This window comes from Tinamus guttatus, unplaced genomic scaffold (assembly GCF_059628265.1).
Source record: "Tinamus guttatus ecotype Peru unplaced genomic scaffold, ASM5962826v1 Tinamus_guttatus_pri_ptg000397l, whole genome shotgun sequence".
Classification (NCBI taxonomy): Eukaryota; Metazoa; Chordata; class Aves; order Tinamiformes; family Tinamidae; genus Tinamus; species Tinamus guttatus.
The window spans coordinates 3,209,238-3,229,381 of NW_028288931.1; the positions used below are offsets into that span (position 1 = coordinate 3,209,238).

Below are 20,144 nucleotides of genomic sequence, written 5' to 3' on the forward strand. Positions count from 1 at the left end.
TTCAAGGAGCAGCATCACCTTGGATGCCTCTTGGTATCTGAATTATCTGAGGTTCTTTATGCAAATAGAGATCATGGTCTTTGCACATCACCCTCTGAAGTCAACATACATTGCATTGCCAAGCCACCTGAGATGCTCTTCAGCAGAAAGGGCACTGAGGCTGTTCAGAGCCTTTTCTGTTTGTTTGTTCCCCCCCTCAAAATGGCTTTTACTGAGTTGTTCTACAGAGAATCATCTTCCCAGGGTTTGTGTATATCCAGCTAGTTATACAGATTCCTCAAGGAAAGATGGCATTTGCTTTTGTGGAGAAACAGTTCTTGGAGTGGCATTGTGAAGGACTTACTACTTATCCTAGCTTTCAACAAAACTAAGTTTTTTGATGTGCTGTTATCACTAAGTTGCACATACACACAGGAAACAACATTTTCAAAGAAAGAATTTGAGACACACATGAGGAGGGGAAAAAAAATAAAGTTTTATTAGTATATTGCTTTGAGGGTCATAGAGCATATTAGCAGCAGGTAGGTCCCAGATGGCTTTACTGTTTAGGAGGCTGAATGCTGAAACAGCGCTGGAAGCGAATCTGTACAATTGCACGGCCTTCAGTTACCGGTGAGTGGAAATTCAGCGTAGTTTTATGAAGGCAAATCTCCTTCACTAATTGCAAACTTCTTGCTTTGACAGTTCTTCTGAGCACAGGCCGGGGGACAATAAGAAATCTACTTATTTGGTGCAATGATGCCTTCAAGTTGGGCCTGAAAACAAATGAAACAGTAAGTTAAATTAGCCTCAATCTAAAAAATAAACCCACGTTGCTGAAAAGCGATAAATTGTCTGTTATATATTCAAAGCGAGGAGCTGAGGGATGCTGCAATACTTCAAGAAAAGCAGGCCAGGGTTCTTTTCCCTTGGTTATTTCATTTCTTGCTACATGTTTTATAAATTAACATTTCATTCTTGGCATGCAGACTTGTTGCATTCTGAGAAGAAAAGAGTTGGCCTTGGTTCCATACAATGAAAGACTCATTTTTATAATGTAAAGCATTGAAAAGGAAATTAAATAAAAGCTGTTGAAACAGGGGACTGAGTTCTCTGATTTCAGGCTGGACTATGTTCGCTAAATTAAATATTTGGCTCTTCAGGGTTTGGAACACAAGCTCTGACTCCGGGACAAAAGGAACTGGAAAGAGCAAGTTTTCTCATTACTGAGACAACTTGACGCCCAATCAGGAGATCGATCAGGGAGATTCTGTGTGTGAAGTGTCCAGGACGCCCAGATCATCCTCTTTCTGCAGCAGTCCATACACAGCTGTTAAAATCTTGCTAGTTCAAGGAAGAAACAAATTCAGTGGCAACAGAGCTTTAGTCGAACATTTGCTCCATTTTATATCCTAAAACAGTTCAAGATGGCCTGAAGATTAATGGTTTAAACAAGAAAAACTGTAAGAAATAAGATGAGGAAAGCAGGTTACTGTATAGGAAACTTCTGGAAGAAAGATTTAAAGTTGTTTCTGAATAATTTTTTTAATCAAGTAATCAAGCTTTTTTTATTTTATTTTTTTCCTAAAGCAAGGAAATCTGTTTTTGTCAAACTGAAGGGGTTTTGGCTACTGAAAAAATAGTAGCTCACACAGTTACTCCTGTCCTTTGCAAATCAGTTTCAGTGATCCAGGTGTGAAAGGAGCAGCCTTTTCCCAGTGTTTAGAATCAGATCTTTACTAACCTTGAGCTGCTGATTTGTGCGTTTCAGGAACTGGACCTCTTCGGTGTGTTTCTTTTCCTCTATCTGCCGCCTTTCATTTTCACGTTTTTCAATAGCTTCACATTTAGCCTTCTGTTCGTTCACTTGCTTTTCCAACTCCCGCTTTTCTTCTTCCAGCTCTGCAATCTTGGAAAAAGAGTACAGCGCCCTCGAGTTTTCTTTGTATAAATAAGCAACTTCCCCTGGAGCTAGGAGCAGACTGCAGGCCGTGCCATGCTGGATATATAGCGAATTTACGGACTACAGTTAAGCCCTAGGGAGCAGGAACGTCAGCAGTTTGATGATCTTTACTGCCATCCAGTGGACATCATATAAATTATATAAAGCTTTGAGTATATAAAACGTGGTGAAGTTGCCGCCCTTACCCTCTTCTCCATGTCCGACTTGCCCTGCTCGGCCTGCAGCGCCTTGCGCATGCCGAAGGCGACGCTGCTCTCGTAGAGCGTCTGGTGGGCGGCGAGTGTCATCTGGATCTCGTCCCGCACGCGCAGCAGCAGCAGCCCCCGCTCGGCGCAGTTGATGGTGGTTTCGCGGATCAGTTCGTCTTGCGAGGACAGGGACAAACGCCCCGTTAGGGACGCGGGGGCTGCTGCGGTTACCGCGTGTCGGGTACTGCGTGGAGGCCGGGAGGGCTCCATGGGGAGCTAGGGACACTGCGGGGGGCACAGGGGGATATTGGTGCAGCGTAGGGATGTGGGGGACATTAAGGGGATGTCCCTGTGAGGCCTGTACTGAAGCACCGGGTGTAGAGACCATGGGGGAGAGCGACAGGGCCACTGCGGTCACCGCTGCAGGTGACACTGGGGGCTATTGGCGCAGGTTAGGGATGCGGGGGCATTAAGGGGACGTCCCTGTGAGGCCTGTACTGAAGCACCGGGTGTAGAGACCATGGGGCAGAGGGATGGGGCCACTGCGGGCACCGCTGCAGGTGACACTGGGGGCTATTGGCGCAAGTTAGGGATGCGGGGGGCATTAAGGGGGCATCCCCCCAAGACCTGTACTGAAGCATCGTGTGTAGAGCTCGTGGGGCACAGGGACAGTGGCACCGTGGGCACCGCTGCAGGGGACACCAGAGGCTGCTGGCACAGGGTAGGGATGCGGATCGAGGGGACACGGCCGCGAGGCCTGTACTGAAGCACCGTGTGTAGAGATCAAGGGACAGGGGCTCGGGGGGCACGGGGGCGGCGGGCCCGTACCGAAGCACTGCGCGTAGAGCTCGCGGCGCACCGGGCACAGGCCGGTCTCGCGCGCCTGGCGCTGCTGCAGCCGCAGGTCCAGCTGCTCCTGCAGACGCACCACGTCGGCGCGGGTGCTGGGCGCGCCCGACACCTCCTGCACCCACAGCCGCCCGTCCTCGCTCCACTCCCTGCACCGGAAAGCACCGTGAGCGCCGCCACCGGCGGCGGGGGCGGCGGGGCCCGCGCGCGCGCCCCTCACCGCGGCGGCAGGATGGCGTTGAGCACGTCCCGCGCGGGCGGCGCGGGCTCGGCGGCGGAGCCGGGGCGCGGCGGGGCGGCGGCGGCGGCGGCGGCGCGGCGCTCCCCGCGGCGGCTCACGAGCACGGGCGGCTCGTAGCGCACCAGCGAGTCCGGCGGCGGGATCATGGCGGCCGCCGCGCGCGCCGCGTCGCCACGGCAACCGGGAGGGAAGGAGGGGCGGGGCCCGCCGCTCCGCGCCTGCGCAGTGCGCTGCGGAAGCGCTGCCGGGAGCGGGCGGAAGCGGCGCGCCCTCCCCGCGGCGGCGCCATGGAGGAGGCGGCGGGCGCGCGGCGGCGCGGGCGGCGCTCGGCGGCGGCGCGGGCGGAGCGGGGCTCCCCGCGGGGCTCCCCGCCCGCCGCGCGGCCCCGCTCCGGCTCCCGCGCCCGCCCGGCGCGCGGCAGCCAGTCCCCCCCGGCCGAGGAGCGGCGCGGGCCGCGGCGCAGCGGCGGCGGCAGCAGGTAGGCCCCGGCCCGGCCGCGCGCCGCCCCGCGCCGCCGCCGCGCTCAGCGCCTCTCGCTCTCCTTGCAGGTCGCCCAAGAGGCGCGAGAAGGGCCGCAGGAGCCGCTCGCCGCGCGCGCGCAGGAGCCGCAGCCCCCGCCGCGCCAACGTGCGCGTCAAGCAGGTGAGTGGCGGGGGGGACCCGTGTCCCGCGCGGCCCCTGCGGAGCCCCGGCCCTCCCCGTGCTCCCCCGGGTGTCCCTCAGCCGCTTTACAGCCTGTGTCATCCCTTGAACGGGCATCAGCGAGGCCTGTTCGTTCTGCAGGGAAGTTTTCTCCTGCTTTGTGTTAAGTCAGAAGACGTCAGACTCCTCGTTTTTCACGCGTTGTTTCTCTTTAAAGTAGATTCCCTGCTTTTTCCTTCCAAGTCGGTTACCGTAAGAGGCTCTTCGTTACAGGAACGAGATGAGCATCCGCACAGAGGCAACGAGGAGCGGAGGCAGAGGAGCTCGTCCGAACAGGAACACAGGCGGGACAGAAGCGATGAGAGAGAGAGACACAGGGACCACTCGGACAGGAGGAAAAATCCCAGCGAAAGGCCTGGAGGCCGAGGCCACGAGCGAGACAGGGATGTGCAGAACATCCGCGAGCAGCAAGCGGAGAGGGAGTTTTACAACGAGAGGAGACGGGAGCATCGGGAGAAGAACGAAGCGAGCGGCGTTAGCCAGAACCCGGAACTCCGGCAGGCCGAGAATAAACCGAAAGAGCCCGTAAAAAAAGAGAAGCCAAGTTTTGAACTGTCCGGTGCCCTCCTGGAGGACGCCAACACCTTCCGGGGCGTCGTGATCAAGTACAGCGAGCCCCCCGAGGCGCGGATCCCGAAGACGCGGTGGCGCCTCTACCCGTTCAAGAACGACGAGTTCCTGCCCGTCATGTACATCCACCGGCAGAGCGCCTACCTGCTGGGCCGGCACCGGCGCATCGCCGACATCCCCATCGACCACCCGTCGTGCTCCAAGCAGCACGCCGTCTTCCAGTACCGGTGAGCCGGGAGCGCGGGGTTCGGCGCGGGGCTGCGCGGGCGTCCGAGCCGGAGCCAGCGCCCACGGGGGTCGCTGGCAGTGAAGTTGTTCCAAGGAGGGGCTTCCACAAGTTGTTCCGAGGAGGGGCTTCCACAAGTTGGTCCAAGGAGGGGTTCCCACAAGTTGTTCCAAGGAGAGGTTCCCACAAGTTGGTCCAAGGAGGGGTTCCCACAAGTTGTTCCAAGGAGGGGTTCCCACAAGTTGGTCCAAGGAGGGGTTCCCACAAGTTGGTCCAAGGAGGGGTTCCCACAAGTTGTTCCAAGGAGGGGCTTCCACAAGTTGTTCCAAGGAGGGGCTTCCACAAGTTGTTCCAAGGAGGGGCTTCCACAAGTTGTTCCAAGGAGGGGTTCCCACAAGTTGGTCCAAGGAGGGGCTTCCACAAGTTGGTCCAAGGAGGGGCTTCCACAAGTTGGTCCAAGGAGGGGCTTCCACAAGTTGGTCCAAGGAGGGGCTTCCACAAGTTGGTCCAAGGAGGGGCTTCCACAAGTTGGTCCAAGGAGGGGCTTCCACAAGTTGGTCCAAGGAGGGGCTCCCACAAGTTGGTCCAAGGAGGGGCTTCCACAAGTTGTTCCAAGGAGGGGCTTCCACAAGTTGGTCCAAGGAGGGGCTTCCACAAGTTGGTCCAAGGAGGGGTTTCCACTGGATCTTTTGCAACAAGAATTGCTACTCTGCTGCAAACAGGGTTGGTCTTCTAAGGAGCAGACACCTCTCTTTTTGATAAACCTTATAGATTACTGAGTCCTGTCACCCCGGGTTTTGGAAGGTGATGCGGTCTATCAGAATCCCAGTTTTGGGTGTTACTGGAATCTCCCCCAGAGTCTCCTTGCTTTCCCAGGCTTGCGAACATTTCCGAAAACACAGAAAATGTTCAACCCCGCTGGTTTTGGAGTGTCTTTTGGCACTGTTTTTGCACAAGGGGGGATGTTAGGTGTGTCCCTGCTCTCGACCCGGTGCCTTTTGTCCCGCCAGGCTCGTGGAGTACACGCGCGCCGACGGCACCGTCGGCCGCAGAGTGAGGCCCTATATCATCGACCTCGGCTCCGGCAACGGGACCTTCCTGAACAACCAGCGGATCGAGCCGCAGCGCTACTACGAACTGAAAGAAAAGGATGTGCTCAAATTCGGCTTCAGCAGCAGGGAATACGTCCTCCTTCACGAGTCCTCGGATAAATCCGAGGCAAACACAAAGGACGATGACGAGGAGGAGGAAGAGAAGGAGGAAGAGTCAGACAGTTAACAGATGGGGAAGAAATTGGGGTGGTAAAAATATCTTTCCAATAGAACATTCATTGGGATATAAACATGGGAGCATCAAAGCACTGGTGCTTCTTACTGCCTTAAAGTCCTTCTGTTGCTGGTCTGTTCTTGTAGCTTATTTGGGGGACTTAATCATCTCTGATAATTCTCCTTATCAAGAAATCCAGCGTTTTCTAAGCTTATTTCCCCTGGCAAAGAACAAAGAGCACCTGGAGTGAAAGCTACGGTGCTGGAAATATTCAACATGTGTTGAAAGACTCCTAGTAAATAATGTAAAACACAGTAGGCGTATTTAAAATTATTTTTATGAGCTGTTTTGTCATAATCCTTTGAAAATGCTACTTAACTGAAAAATTAGGTAGAAACTAGCCTGATATATTTTCTCTTACTTGATAGGATTTGCCAAATTTGTATGTCCGTTAAGAAATCTAGAGGAGTTTATCACGTTTCACTATGAAAGAGGCAGGAATGTCACAAAACCCCTCTGGTATTTGTATGTTTGGGTAGTTAGTTTGCATTGTAAAAAACTTTTCAGGGATGGGCATTTTACCGGAATACCATGGAATTCAGAGGGGAAGGGAAACGCTTCCCGGAGCTTTAGTTACAATACTGTGGTGTGGGGGCTGAAGTCAGTATATGCCCAAATATGTTGAAACTAGATACTGAAATTGTTTTTGGATGTTGAGTATCCAGTTTGAAAGCAGAATCCTTTATTTTTTGATAACAGCGCGACCGTATAAATTTCTCCTTGTTTCTATTACCTGTAGATACCTGTTATGTGATGAGACATTTTCAACAGTTTGCACTATTTAAGTTTTCTTTATATAAAACGTTTTACTGTCATTTGTTTGAAGTATTCTTGTTTTCTGCTGTAGAAGAAAACACGTTTTAGGAGGCAGAGAAAAAATTGTAGTTAATGAAAGTACTTCTATTTTGCCTATTTTTGAATGGTTCCTTCCCGTGCTTGGCTTTCTGGTGAATGAAATGTAACGTTTTTCACTTCTTTATTCCCGTGTCCCAGGTGTCGTGCGGTCACCGTCGCTGCCGCCGGTGCTGTCTCTACGTCGGACGCCCACATCGTTGCCCCGGGTGTTTATGGTGTAAATGTGGCCGTGCCCGGAGGGGTCTCAGCCCGCGGTGGGGACGGGGCCGTGTTTTGAGGGGGGTCTCGTTTCTTTAGGGGGGTTTTAATAAAGAGTTTGGAAACGGAGCCCAGGGCGCTTCTGGCCTCTCTGTCCCTTGGGACCCGCCACGGAGCTGGGAGCGGGCAGGGGGCAGAGACCGGGCCCGGCGGGGGGTCCCCAGAGCCTGGTTCCCCGTGGGGTGACCGGTTCCCGGTGTGGGGCGCCTGGTTCCCGGTGTGGGGTGACCGGTTCCTGGTGTGGGGTTCCTAGTTCCCAGGTGCTTCCCGGTGTGGAGTGCCCGGTGCGGGATTCCCAGGGCGGGGTTCCTAATTCCCAGGTGCCTCCCGCTGCGGGGTTCCCGGTGCCCGTTGCGGGGTTCCCGGTTCCCGGTGCGGGGCTCCCGGTGCCCGTTGCGGGGTTCCCGTTGCGGGGTTCCCGGTGCCCGGTGCGGGGCTCCCGGTGCCCGTTGCGGGGTTCCCGGTGCGGGGTTCCCGGTTCCCGCGCGCCGCCCCGGGCCGCGCTCGCCCCTCCCGACCCCACGGGGGCTCCTCAGCGCCCCGGGGACGCTGCGCGGGCCGCTCCTCTCCGTCCCCTTCCGGTCCGTTCCGGGCGGCGCGGGCGCGGCGTTCCGGGCTGTTCCGTTCCGGGCCGCGGGGGGCGGTGTTGCGGGCCGGACCGCTCCGGGCCGTTGCGTGCAGTTCCGGTCCGGGCGGCGCGGGCGCGGGGCCGCGTTCCGCTCCGTTCCGTTCCGGGCCGCGCGGCCGCTGCCGTTGCCGATATCGGTGTCGGAGCCGCTGCCGGTATCGGTGCTGGTGTCGGTATCGGTGCTGGCGCCGGTGGCGGCGCCTCGGCGCTGCCCCCTCGTGCCGCTCCGGCCGCCGCGGCGCGGGCCGCCATGGCCGCGCTCCACGCCAAGGCGGGCGGCCCCCCGCAGATCCCCGACACGCGGCGCGAGCTGGCGGAGCTGGTGAAGCGCAAGCAGGAGCTGGCGGTGCGGGCCGGGCCGAGGGCGGGTCCGGGTCTGGGTGCGGGTCCGGGCCGGGGGCGGGTCCGGGTGCGGGTGCGGGTCCGGGCCGGGGGCGGGTCCGGGTCCGGGTGGGCCCAGGCCGGGCCGGGGGGTGCAGGTGCGGGTCTGGGTGCGGGTCCGAGTCCGGATCTGGGTGCGGGTTCAGGTCCAGGTTTGAGGGCAGGTCTGGGTCTGGGTCTGGTTGCAGGTCTGGGTCTAGGTGTGGGTCCCAGTCCAGGTCTGGATCTGGGTCTGGATCTAGGTGCATGTCTGGGTCTGGGTGCGGGTCTGAGTCTGGGTGCAGGTCCTGGTCCGGGTGCTGGTCCCAGTCCGGGTCTGGGTCTGAATCCAGGTGCATGTCTGGGTCTGGGTGTGAGTCCTGGTCCAGGTGCTGGTCCCAGTCTGCGTTCGGGTGTGGGTGCAGGTCCTGGTCTGGGTGCAGGTCTGAGGCCGGGTCTGGGCAGATCTGGGCCAGACTGGGAGGTGTGAGTCCGGGTCCTGGTCTGGGTGCAGATCCCAGTCCAGGTCCGGGTCTGGGTGCGGGTCCGGGCCAGTTGGGGCCGGGCTGGGGGGTGCGAGTCGCAGTCCGGGTCCAGGTCCGAATCCAGGTCTGGGTCCAGGTCCGGATCCAGGTCTGGGTCCAGGTCCGGATCCAGGTCTGGGTGCGGGTCCCAGTCCGAATCCGCGTGCGGGTCCTCACCTCCCGCCTCCCCAGGAGACGCTGGCCAACCTGGAGCGGCAGATCTACGCGTTCGAGGGCAGCTACCTGGAGGACACGCAGATGTACGGGAACATCATCCGCGGCTGGGACCGCTACCTCACCAACCAGAAGTGAGTGCCCCGCGCGCGCGGCCGCCCGGGCCCGCCCGCCACGCCGCTGCTGCGCTCTCTCTTGCAGGAACTCCAACAGCAAGAACGACCGCAGGAACCGCAAGTTCAAGGAGGCCGAGCGGCTCTTCAGCAAGTCCTCCGTCACCTCGGCCGCGGTGAGCGACGTCCCGGCCCCGCGGGAGCCCGGGTGCCGCCAGCCCCGGCGGGAATCGCCCCTTCCCCTCCCCGCTGCCAACACCGGGGCGCTCTCGCTGCCCCGGGACGTGTCGTGGTGCTGCAGCTGCCCCAGGACCTGTTTTGGTTTAAGCTGTGTGTTTCTATCTCCTCCCCTCCCCAGCAGCTTCACTTCCATGTTGCAATTTCTTTCAGAAAACTCTTTTTCCTAGTGTCTGAAGAGGTGAAAGGTAACGGCGGCCAAGAAACACCCCTGCCACTTGTCTCTGTCACTGCTGCCTGCCTGTCTTTTTGCTCCTAACTCTCCCTTTTGTTGTGCCATGTTGGTGCTGGGTTGTAAGTTCTTTTAAGCAAAGGCTTGGTGTGTCTTCCTGCGTAGGTGATTTCCCTGTCTTGGATGTTTGAAAACAAGTAAGTGAATTGCCGCTTTCATGAAGTCCCTTTTGGTTTTCCAGGCGGTCAGTGCGTTAGCTGGAGTCCAAGACCAGCTCATTGAGAAGCGTAAGTCACTTCTTTGTTTCGCCCTGAACACAACTGATTTGGAAAGGACTAAACTTCCACATCCATTATGTGCTGATCAGTGCTGAATTTCCAGGGTTTGGAGTCAAAAACTGCGAAAACTCGTTTTCTTTCCCTAGTGCTTTCAGAATATTAACCATTTATGTTAAGATTAAAAAAAAAATCTTGTAACTGAAATCAAATCAGACACCAGTCTAGTTTCCCTCAGTCAGTGAGGAGCAGCCTGCTCCACTTTGGGTATAATTTTCAGGCTGTCTTCCTTGCCCCTGGGTGCCCCGTGCTCCTTTGCTGGAGGCTGCTCCGTTTGCTCAGGGGGGTTCAGGGATTCGCCAGGCTGGGATGTGATCGGGGAGGTGACCGCTGTGTTTGTCGTGTGCAGGGGAGCCGGGGAGTGGGACGGAAAGTGACACCTCCCCAGACTTCCACAACCAAGAGAATGAGCCCAACCAGGAGGATGCTGAAGAGCTGGATGGGTCTGTGCAGGGGGTGAAACCCCAGAAAGCTGCTTCCTCCACTTCCTCTGGCAGCCACCACAGCAGCCACAAAAAAAGGAAGAACAAAAATCGACACAGGTTAGTGGTACCTGCAGCCTTCCCCCTGTGAATGGCTACCAGTTGCTGAAATGACCTTACTGTGTGCAAGGACCTAGTAACTTCAGCTCGGGTGATGTCTTTTTTTGTGGTAATGTCTCTTGTTTTTAAGTTGTACACATCAGGATTGCTGCCATTGCAGGAAGGAGGGGAAGGCAGCTAAAACCAGCGTCTGCACTCCTGCTCATTCCAGCTCTGCTACAGCTAAATCTGTGACTGGGCCTTCTCAACTCTATCAAGGAAAATAAAAGTGTTTTCCCTCCGGAGAGCAGGATAACAGGCCTGGTGTCCAGTGCTGGCCGCACAGGTTCCTGCAGAACTGCTTTCTTTGGGGAAGGAGGGTGAAGAAGCAAATCAGAATGGGGCACTGTGGATACCCTCAGTATTTTCACTCTAAACTGTTCTTTGTTGTTGTTGTCCTGAGGGTCTTTAGCTCAGAGTTGCTTTCTTTGTCAAGACCTTAAGCTGCAGCGGGCAGGCTGATGGCTCCAGCATCAGAAATAATATTTTGCAGGGATATTCCCCCCGGGCCAGCATAAACATAACCTGCTTCCTGCCTGGTTTCAGCACTCTGCAATAAGAGCTAGCTCGAGGAAGGCTAAAGAATGGGATAACATGGGGTTATGCCCTTAGAAACAGAACTACCTGGAAAGAAGAGCTGGGGACTTGCTTCAGAACTGTGCCTGTCTGGAAATGATTGCTGTAACTGATCCCTAAAGATTACTAGAAATGAAGGAGAACAAAATCAAACATTCCTTCTGCCTCAGCTTGTTGGCTGTGGGTATGGACAGGTTTCCCTCTTGGGGAACTTGCCATACGACTGCAGGAGAGATAAATGTTTTAAAGAGCAGTGGTAAAAACTCCGTAAGATCGCTGGGGGGAAATTCATTTGGCTGATGCAGAGGTAGGTAAAGTGTTTGCAAACTGATTAACTGCCTTTCTCCTTCATTAGGTTTGGAGTCATTGCTGTATCTTTAATTCTTAGGTCAGGATTTTAATTGGGCCGTCACCCAATACTGGGTGTCTTCTTCAATTTCTTATAAACTAGGAATCCTAAGCAGTTTAAAACTTTTTTTTTTCTTTTTCTGTTTGCCTGTAGATATTTGGAAAGAAGTCCAGGGTTAACCAAAAAAAAAAAAAAAAAGCAAAAAAAACAAGCCTCTGTAAGCAAGTTCAGAAAAACAATCTGTAAAGCTGAAGTACAAAGTACAGCAGAAGAAAATTGTGCGTTTTTTTTCCAAACAAATTATTCTACTAAATGCTTATATAGAAAACAAACCAACCAATCCATTGCCATTGTGTTACAAATGCTGTAAATAATATGCATTCTTTTGCCCCATTGAGTTTTGCTCCAAACTTAGGCAGCAGGAATTAGGAAGAAACCTTCCTACTGAAAGGTTATTTTGCTTTGGGGGTTCTTGCACATTCCTGCCACTGAAGCAGCTGATGCTGGTACTGTTGGAGACAGAATATTGGACATGAGGAGCCCTGATCTGATCTGGTATGGCAATTATTATCATCTTGAGAGATGCATCAGACAAATTTCAATTATGGAAAGGCTTTTCCAATTAATAACGACTATTCTGTAATGCTCAGCATGGCCAGACAGTGAAAGGAAGCACGTTTGTCTTTAATAAAAGCACTGTTAAAATTGTGATCGCTCTTACTGACTGTCCCCTAAATTTCAGCAAAAAAAGACCATGGAATTTTTGAACATACATAGATTAAGAAAAAAAAAAAACAGTCCTTATTTACTAAAAGTATAACTAAGTGCTTTAAAATGCCTTGCAACCTGGAGTGCTTTTTATAAACAGGCCTGTGTGTCTGTTCCTTGAATATCGTGTATTAGGGGAAAAAGGAACCCTGGAGGCTGCCTTTGTGGCAGTTCTCATGAGGCTTTTCCAGTTGATGCCTGACCAGGCAGCAGGGTTGAAAGTTTCCATCAGAGTGGGCACGACTGCAGCTGCACATGGGATTTTGCTCCGAGTTAAAAGCAGGGAATCAGCTGGACATCAGCGTGGGCATCCTCAGGGCCTGCAGAAAGGCAAAGACGGTTATTCCCTGTGTGCTCAGTGGCCAAAAATTCCAGGAGGAAACACTGTTGCTTCCTCTAAGGAATTCAGAGCTGCTTAGAGATGTTTGGTAAGTCCTTCTCCAAGCACAGTGGGAGCTTCAGGAGGAGCCGTGGGCGCCGCGCGAGTGCGAACGGGACTCAACTGCAATTAGACGCAGCCTCGTTACCACGTTTTCGGTTTTGCTTCCTAAATGAAGCGAGTGTGAGAGCAGTGTGTGTGTGTGCACGTTATGAGAGTAGCTGATTGCACAGTTGGCCACAGTTTTATGGCTCTGCTTTGCTGCAATAACCTCGACAAAGCCGCTGCTTACTGACCACCCGTTCGTTTGGCAATTCGTTCCCCTGCCTGTGAGCTAGTGTGCACTTCCAAGTAATCAATAGCTTCCTTTTTCTGCACATAAAATTCCCTCCATAAAACTACTCTGCCTCTTGTTTTAACACCTTTTTATTTTTATTTTTTTTCCTTTTTTTTTTCTGGAAATCAAATCGGGGAGGGGGACTCTAGATTGCCAAATCTGGAGTGCTTTTTGTGCCCAATTCTGGTTAAGATATTTTAAGAACTTTATGGCATTTGAACACTGGCTTTATTTTTTTATTTTTATTTTTTTATTACTCTTGCTAGGGTGGCTAATCAACTAATTTATTTAATTCATTAGTATATTAATTTCTATTGCTTTCTTCCTTTCAAATGCTGCCCCTCAGCCCGTCTGGCATGTTTGATTATGACTTTGAGTAAGTTTGACTTGAATTAGTTCTTGTGCTGTGTTGTTAGTGTGTAGACACCAATGTGCCTTTTGAGACCTTTCTAACCCATAGTTTATCTGTTTAATTGTAGGTATGTATATTAGGTTAGGCTGGGAAGTTTTTTTTAAAAACAGAAAAGCGTGATGGAGGTAACATTTTATTTAATAACTTTAGCAAAATTAAATTAACTTCACTCTTCTTTACCTCTCTATTCCATTTTTAAATAGATAAACTTTTTTAACTTAAAAACTTAGTTAAATTCTGATTCTTCTGGCTTTGCTTCATAAGGAGATTAGTGTAGATTTGGATATTTCCTTCTGAAAAAATGTAATAAGCTCAATACCCTTGGCCTGTCTAATACCTGTCAGCTCACACTCCTATTTCTATTCCAGTAAATAATTGTTAGCACTGTGTCTGAATAATTACCTATGGCATAGTTACACATCTAACAAATTAACATAGAGCATGCATATTTAACCTTATTTCTCTATGCTGTGTAACGGCCCTTGATTTTTATTATGATCTTTTATTAACTCTTTTTCCGAGTGGGCGGAATATGCATTTTTGGCAAAAAAAATAAAGAATCCACTCTCTTCTCCTTGCTGCCCCTTGTCCAGTAATACTGGGGCAGTGATTTGGCTCAGCTGAATGGAGAATGTGGATTGAATTAACCAAATAGTCTTTGTTGTAGCCTGTGCCATAGGCAGTAGCTGGTTCTTTGAACGCAGGTGTTGGTTTAATATATTGAAATGGACATTTCTCTTATCTTTCCAACCACAGGATTGATCTCAAGTTAAACAAAAAGCCAAGAGCCGTAAGTATCAGCGCTCTGTCCTTGTTTTCATTGCTCATCCATACACTCGAGTGGCTGACTGACTCCTAATCTTAAAAAGCCTGCTTCTGCTGTAATTTAAGTTCTTATTCCCGTGTTTGAGGAATATCTTGGGATGAAATAAGCATTGTCTTGTGGATTTAACAATGAGTAAGCCCAGGTAGGCTTGTTAGGAAGCTAGGTGACAGTTAAAAATCCCTCAGACTTGTCATGATCTGCAGTGTTAAAAGTACATGGTTTTGGATGGTGTGTTTCTGAGCTGAGGCTTTCAAAGGGTCTGTTCTTTAAAGTGTTAAGCTATAAGGAAAAAAGAAATCTCTTTTCTGTTTTGCCTGCAACCAGTGGTATGTAGAAATGCGAGAAGACAGAGCCTCCAAGCAGAGCTGGCCCCGGGAGGGTGTTAATGTGGCTGTCCTGTCCTTTCTCTGCAGGACTACTAGACTCATCAGTGCTGAAGCTGCCGGGATTTAGGTCTGCTACGAATCCCCATGGAGAAAAACTCCAGGCAATGGGATGAGCCCGATGGCAGCTCTGGCCAAGCGCCTGCCCATGGGATGCTCCGCTCTAAAGAACTCAGATGGGGGCAGAGGTAGTCCTGGACCATGCGCTTTGCATCATTTTCAAATCCCCTGCGTTGCAGGAAGACTAAGGTGTAGTAGTGGTAGTCTTGGGTTCCTGAGTATCCTGTGCTTCCAGCTCTGCCGGGAATGTCCTACAACTGGCTCACGCCCCTGTCATCTGTAACAACCATGGGGAGATATTTTTCTTTTCCACTGGAATCAGGGTATGATTCTGTATGTCCCATCCACGCTGTAAGACTGCTAGCTTACTTTTGATACTGCTATTTAGCTGTGTGAGTTTTGTTTTCTATTCTTCTTTCTTTTTTTTTTTTAAATCTGAAGTATGTAGTTAATAAATTGGCTTTTGTTTTGTTTAATCCGTATAGCGAGGAAGGTTCTTCATTTTGTGGAACAACCCATTTGAATTCTTACTCAAGCAGAGAAGAGGGTGGTTACCCCTTTTCTCTAATTTTATTTTAAACAGGAACCTTTAAAAGTGTGTGTAGTGCTTTTAGATACAAAGAAGGCTGAGCTCAAAGCCATCTTGCTCTTTGCTGTCTTTGAGGTTGGGTGAATTCTCTTTTTAATACAATCCTCTGTCATTTGTACATAGACAATAAACGTTACATCTTTGTCTCTCTTCTCACGTTTTGTTCAGTTTAGGAAGCTGAGTTTCAGTGTTTTTGGTTGCTCCCCTGCTCTGTGAGGGCCCCTGTGGGTTCCTCCTCCCTCTTTCGCAGCCCGTTCCGAGCGCTCGGCGGGATGGCCAGGCCCTGATCTCCAACCGTGTCCGGCTAATCCCGCGTCAAGGCACAACGTGGATGTCGGTCAGTTCTCGCTGGTGCTGGCACAGCGCCCACGGATCAGGGATGAGCCGGCTCGGCTGCCGCTGGCAGAACACGCAGCGAACGGGGCGTTTGTCACAGGAACCGGGTCAGGGTTCCGGTGCTGGTGTCAGAAGCGGCAGCGCTTTTCCCAGGTGCCACCTTAGCCGTGTCCCTCGGGCCGCAGTGGCTTTGCCTCGGCTCAACCATCGCTGCTGGGAACAGCACGACGGGGAAAGGCGCCCGCCCTGCGCCCCGCTGAGCCCTCGTACCTGCCCTCGCAGTCGCTGAGGCCGTTTCCCCTCTTCTGGCCACCCCTTTTTGTGTCCTTGCAGCAGTCCCGGTTCAGGGATGGCCCCGGTGCTGCTGGCTGCAGGGACGGGGCAGCATTTCCTGCCTCTCAGCAGCGCCTCTCGCTAAGGAGCAGCCCCGTCCGTCCGGATTAGAGGAGCGTGGACAGGAACAGCCCCGGGAGCTGGTGCGTTCCTCGAGGGGAATCGGAACGGCCGATGCTTTGCTCAGAGTTAAACCGCCCCCGGGTACATTAACATGGTGCCCTGCAGCTGCCTAGGGAGGAGTGACGTGAAACGGCCAAGTCCTTGTGGGGACATTGCAATGTGTGGGGAAGGCAGGAGCTGGGGTTGCAGCTCGGGGACATCAGCGCTGTCCCCTGTAAGAGTTTCACAGGAGACATTAGGGCATTTGGCTCTGAAAACACTTTATTTTCTTCCACAACCACCTGAGCGATTGAAGAGTCGCAGGATAATCAGACCTGGCTCTGGTCACTGAAGGCCCAGAGAGCCGCACAGGCTCGTACTTGCATTTTAATACAATTTAATTGAGTTTAGGCGCTAAATGAAACTCCAGCCCTTTGCTCACGGCAGATGCATCCAAAGCAAACGAGGCTGGCAGAGCAGCCGCTGCCTTTGCAGTCCTAAAGGGCAGCGCAGGAGCAAGGCGCTAATCCCCTTTGCAGCCTCTTCCCCGAGAGGCTTAGGCGGGTTTATCCGCCCTGCGCGCGGCGGCTCCGCGGCGTCACGCGGGCCGGGCCGGCGCGGGGAGCAGCTCCGCAGCGCAGCGGGTAGGTGGGCAGCGCCGGAGCCCCCCTGCCCCGGGGGGCTGGATGCAGCCCCCGGCCCCGCTCCCGTGCAGCGGCGGCCCCGCGCGCAGCCCGCGGTGACGGCCCCGCGGCCGCGGGGCGCATGGGGCGGCCGCGCGCGTCCCGGTGGCGACGGGCGCCGCGCGCCTGCGGCCGGTGGCTCCTGTCCCTGGCGAGGACGGCGCTCTCGGGGCTGCTGCTGCTCTGGAGACTGGCGTGGGTTAGTAGCGCGGGGAGCTGCCTCCTCTTCCTCCGCTCGGCTGTGCTTCGTCGCGCCGGTGCCGAGGCCGAAGCGTGCAGCGTGGGGCTGGGACACGGGCGGGAGCGCTGCCGGGGCCTGTCCTGCAATACGAACACGCGCGTTTGCATCTAGCAGCACCGGGGGGGACCTCGGGATCCAGCTCTTGGCTCTCGGCTTAGTGCAGTGTCAGCCTCTACTGACCAAAGGGCAGCAGGGCCCTTTGTTCCCCCTCTCCAAGCTCTGCCCTCCCCAGGGGATCCGGCCTTGGAGCCCCGGATGGCTGCAAAGGGCCCCGTCGTCCCAGGGATGCTCTGGGGCCCCGCGGGGGTCTCTGCTCCTTGGGCACCATCCGTCTCTGCCCTTTCCCCCCAGTACCTGCTCCTCTGCTACAAGATCTGCTGGGACACGATCTTCCAGTTCCTGCAGGAGGTACCGGCCCCGCTCCCCCAGCGCCCTCCGGGCCTCCCCAGCGGCGGCTCTCGCTGGAGGGGCCGGTGTCCGCTCTGCATCCCGGCGTCCAGCTGGGCTCCGCGGCGCTGCTGAGGCTGGAGAGCGACGCGGAGGCGGGCGAGGAGGACGGCGGCTCCCCGGCCACGTCCGCCCCGGAGGAGCCAGGTTGGGGAACGGGGGCACCCCGGGGCTGGGAGAGCCCCGGGCGGCTGCTCAGGCACCCGCTGCCACCAGGGCCCGGGGAACTGCAGCGGCTGCGCGAGGCCAGCGCCGCGGTGCACAGGAGGCTGGCGGCGCTGGAGGACGACATCAGCTTCTTCAGCACTGAGCTGGGCGCCGAGAAGCTGCTCTGGAGCAGCCGCTTCCTGGAGCTGCTGCGGGAGCAGCAGGCGCTCGCCGCCCGCGTGAGCGGTGCCGATGCCACTTGCATGAGCGGTATCGATGCCACCCGTGTGAGCGGTACCAATGCTGCCTGCATGAGTGGTGCTGATGCCCCTCGTGTGAGTGGTACCGATGCCACTTGCATGAGCGGTACCGATGCCACCGCGGCCCCCGCGCAGCCCGGCCGTGGCCCCCAGCGCCTGCCCTGGGAGCGGAGCCCTCGTCCCCGCGCCGGTGCCGAGCGCGCCGCGCTGCAGAGCGATGCCGACAGCCCCGAGCCCAGTCGTGGAGCAGGTACCCACAGGTGGCTGCGTCCCCGCCAGGGGTGGCAGGAGGGGACGTGCGTGGCCTCCCTGGAAGCTCCCAGTGCTGGGAATCAGAACGGGAGCAGCCGGGATGGGAACTCCCGGGGCTGGCGCCTCCCTCCGCGTTTTCCCCGCAGGACCCCGGCCCCGGCGCTCCCGCCCGCCCTTCGCCCCTCTCGAGGACTGAGCCCTGCAGCGGGTGGAAACGCAGACCCTGCAGCCCCCGGCCGGACCGGCCTCCCGCGAGGGCCTCGCGCTGCCCAAAGCCAACGCGGTGCCGCCGGGCACCAAATCGTGCTGGGGCGGCACGAGCACAGGCCGGTCACCTCTGCGGGAGCCCAGCCAGGAGCGGCTCCCTCATTGCTTGCAGCTTCTGGGAGCTGCAGGAACGAGCAGCCAGGGCAGCGCCGATTCCCACATTCTCTTGCACAAGCTGCACAAGCTGCAGCACCGGCGGGTTGCAAAACATGAGCTCGCTGCTGACTTCCCGCTCGGCCAGGGGAGGCCCCTTGGCCAGCAGCTCCAGACACGCGTTGAGCTCCGGGGTTGCTCCCGGAGAGGGTTGGAGGGGCTGCGGCCATGGAGACCTGCCCGGACACGGGGGAACCTCCCTCCTGGGTGTCACCCGCGCGCAGGAGGTGGCACGTGGGGGCTAATGGCCAATGTCCTCCCAGGTGGGACCTGCGAGGCGCCAAGGCCGGAGCGGTGGCTCACGCCGGTGCCCGGGGCACCACGCGCAGACCCGGTTCCGTCACGGCAGCGCCGGGCGGGCGTTTGCAGAGAGGCTCGGGCTGCTCGATGCAGCGCGCGGCCGCGGCGCTTCCTGCCTCGCGGATGATCCTGCAAACCAGCCCTCCTGGCCAGGGGATGGCCGAGCACTTTTCGCCCCCTGAACCCGGCCCTTCCCTGGGCTCAGCACCCCGGGGGTGCTGCCGGCCCCAGCGCTCGCCCTTCCTCTCGCCTGGCGCAAGCGCGAAGCCCCCGGCCGGTGCCCGTGGGAGCTGGCGAGCGCAGGAGCTCGTCCCCATCCCGCAGCCGCGCGGCCGCCCGCCCCGAGGCTGCTCCGGGGCTGCCCCAGGGCTGCTTTTCCCCCCTGCTGCAGCCCTGGGGCCACGTGCGGACAAGGCTCCGGCAGGGCCCTCCCGAGCACACGGGATGGGGACAGGCCTGTGCGCGAGCAAGGACGGCTTCTCCCGACGAGCCCACGCAGCCCCGCGCAGCCAGGGAACGGGCACAGGGAACGGGCGCAGCGCACACAGGAGCAGCCCGACTCGTCCTGTGCCGGCCTGGCTGGGCCAAGGTGGGACAACCCCGCGTGGAGGAGCCAAAAACTGGAGGACGTGGGGACACTGGAGGGATTACAGGGATGTGGAGCTGCTGGAGAGAGTCCAGCGCAGGGCTACGAGGATGATCAGAGGCCTGGAACATCTGCCCTATGAGGAGAGGATGAGGGAGCTGGGCCTGTTCAGCTGGAGAAGAGAAGGCTGAGAGGGGACCTGAGCAGTGTCTAGAAGTACCTCAAGGGAGGCAGTGAGGAGGATGGGGCCGGCCTCTTTTCAGTGGTGGCCACCGACAGAACTAGAGGTAACGACCAGAAACTGAAACACCAAAAGTTCCACAGGAACTTAAGGAAAAATTTCTTAACAGTGAGGGTGCCAGAGCACTGGAACAGGCTGCCCAGAGAGGTTGTGGAGTCTCCTTCTCTGGAGATCTTCAAACCCGCTTGGATGCAGCCCTGTGCCACGTGCTCTAGGTGACCCTGCGTGTGCAGGGGGTTGGACTGGATGATCTCTAGAGGTCCCTTCCAACCTTAACCATTCTGTGATTCTATTCTATTCTATTCTATTCTATTATATTCTATGACACGGAAGCTGCCAAGGGGCCCTCCGGTGCAGCAAAGCCAGAGCTGGGCAGCCGCTTCCGCACAGATCAGAGCAGCATCCGCTCGGAGCGGCCTCCTCTCCCTGCGGCGGCTCCGCGGTGCCCGTCCCGTGGCCTCGGAGGCCCCGTCCCTGCTCCGTGGGCCCTTCGGAGCCGGTCTGGCCTCCCTGCGGCGCCAGCCTGGGCCTCCCAGCGCTGCCTGCAGCGGAGCGGAGCGCGCGGCACCCGGCGCCTCCAGCACAGAAACCTGCCCCAGGCCCCGCAAACGGGGGTTCGCGTTGGCTCCACGGCTCCGCGTTCGCTCCAAAACCTTGGTGCAACGCAGGCCTGCGGCGAGGGGGACGGCGCTCTCGACGAGGACACGCGGCGCTGCCCACGGCTGCCGCTCTGCGGCTCCGTGTGCGGAGGAACACGAGGAGGTTGGAGCCGAGCGGGAGCCCCGAGCCGGGGCGGCCGCCCCTGCCTCCTCGCTCCGCTCCAGCCTGGCCCCGCG

The 20,144-nt window shown here is 56.2% G+C and overlaps 4 protein-coding genes across 8 annotated transcripts; 3 read left to right on the forward strand and 1 right to left on the reverse strand.

The window, feature by feature from the left end:
• Positions 1–617: 617 nt before the first annotated feature.
• Positions 618–3,396, reverse strand: DNALI1 (dynein axonemal light intermediate chain 1). The gene is made up of 5 exons (XM_088531166.1): positions 3,200–3,396; positions 2,959–3,128; positions 2,128–2,306; positions 1,724–1,888; positions 618–755 (listed from the first exon to the last, which is right to left on the reverse strand). Exons 1-5 carry the CDS (start codon positions 3,364–3,366, stop codon positions 720–722), a joined length of 717 nt encoding a protein of 238 aa, XP_088387292.1. The 5' UTR covers positions 3,367–3,396; the 3' UTR covers positions 618–719.
• SNIP1 (Smad nuclear interacting protein 1) lies at positions 3,365–6,859 on the forward strand. Its single transcript, XM_088530985.1, has 4 exons — positions 3,365–3,396; positions 3,664–3,862; positions 4,136–4,719; positions 5,729–6,859. Exons 1-4 carry the CDS (start codon positions 3,365–3,367, stop codon positions 5,994–5,996), a joined length of 1,083 nt encoding a protein of 360 aa, XP_088387111.1. The 3' UTR covers positions 5,997–6,859.
• A 1,176-nt stretch (positions 6,860–8,035) lies between these two features.
• On the forward strand, positions 8,036–14,537 carry MEAF6 (MYST/Esa1 associated factor 6). 5 transcript variants are annotated; one of them, XR_015913726.1, is made up of 8 exons: positions 8,036–8,131; positions 8,862–8,977; positions 9,045–9,132; positions 9,607–9,652; positions 10,050–10,242; positions 13,170–13,227; positions 13,859–13,892; positions 14,342–14,385. XR_015913726.1 is itself a non-coding variant. In XM_088531168.1 (8 exons), exons 1-8 carry the CDS (start codon positions 8,036–8,038, stop codon positions 14,348–14,350), a joined length of 612 nt encoding a protein of 203 aa, XP_088387294.1. In that variant the 3' UTR covers positions 14,351–14,386. The 5 variants fall into 5 exon arrangements, 4 of the variants coding, with proteins under 4 accessions (XP_088387294.1, XP_088387295.1, XP_088387296.1 ...); XM_088531168.1 differs by lacking the exon at positions 13,170–13,227 and adding an exon at positions 13,037–13,066 and having other exon boundaries at positions 14,342–14,386; XM_088531169.1 differs by lacking the exon at positions 13,170–13,227 and having other exon boundaries at positions 14,342–14,537.
• A 1,959-nt stretch (positions 14,538–16,496) lies between these two features.
• LOC148593422 (uncharacterized) lies at positions 16,497–17,957 on the forward strand. Its single transcript, XM_088530986.1, has 4 exons — positions 16,497–16,613; positions 17,007–17,063; positions 17,156–17,759; positions 17,908–17,957. Exons 1-4 carry the CDS (start codon positions 16,497–16,499, stop codon positions 17,955–17,957), a joined length of 828 nt encoding a protein of 275 aa, XP_088387112.1.
• Positions 17,958–20,144: the final 2,187 nt, after the last annotated feature.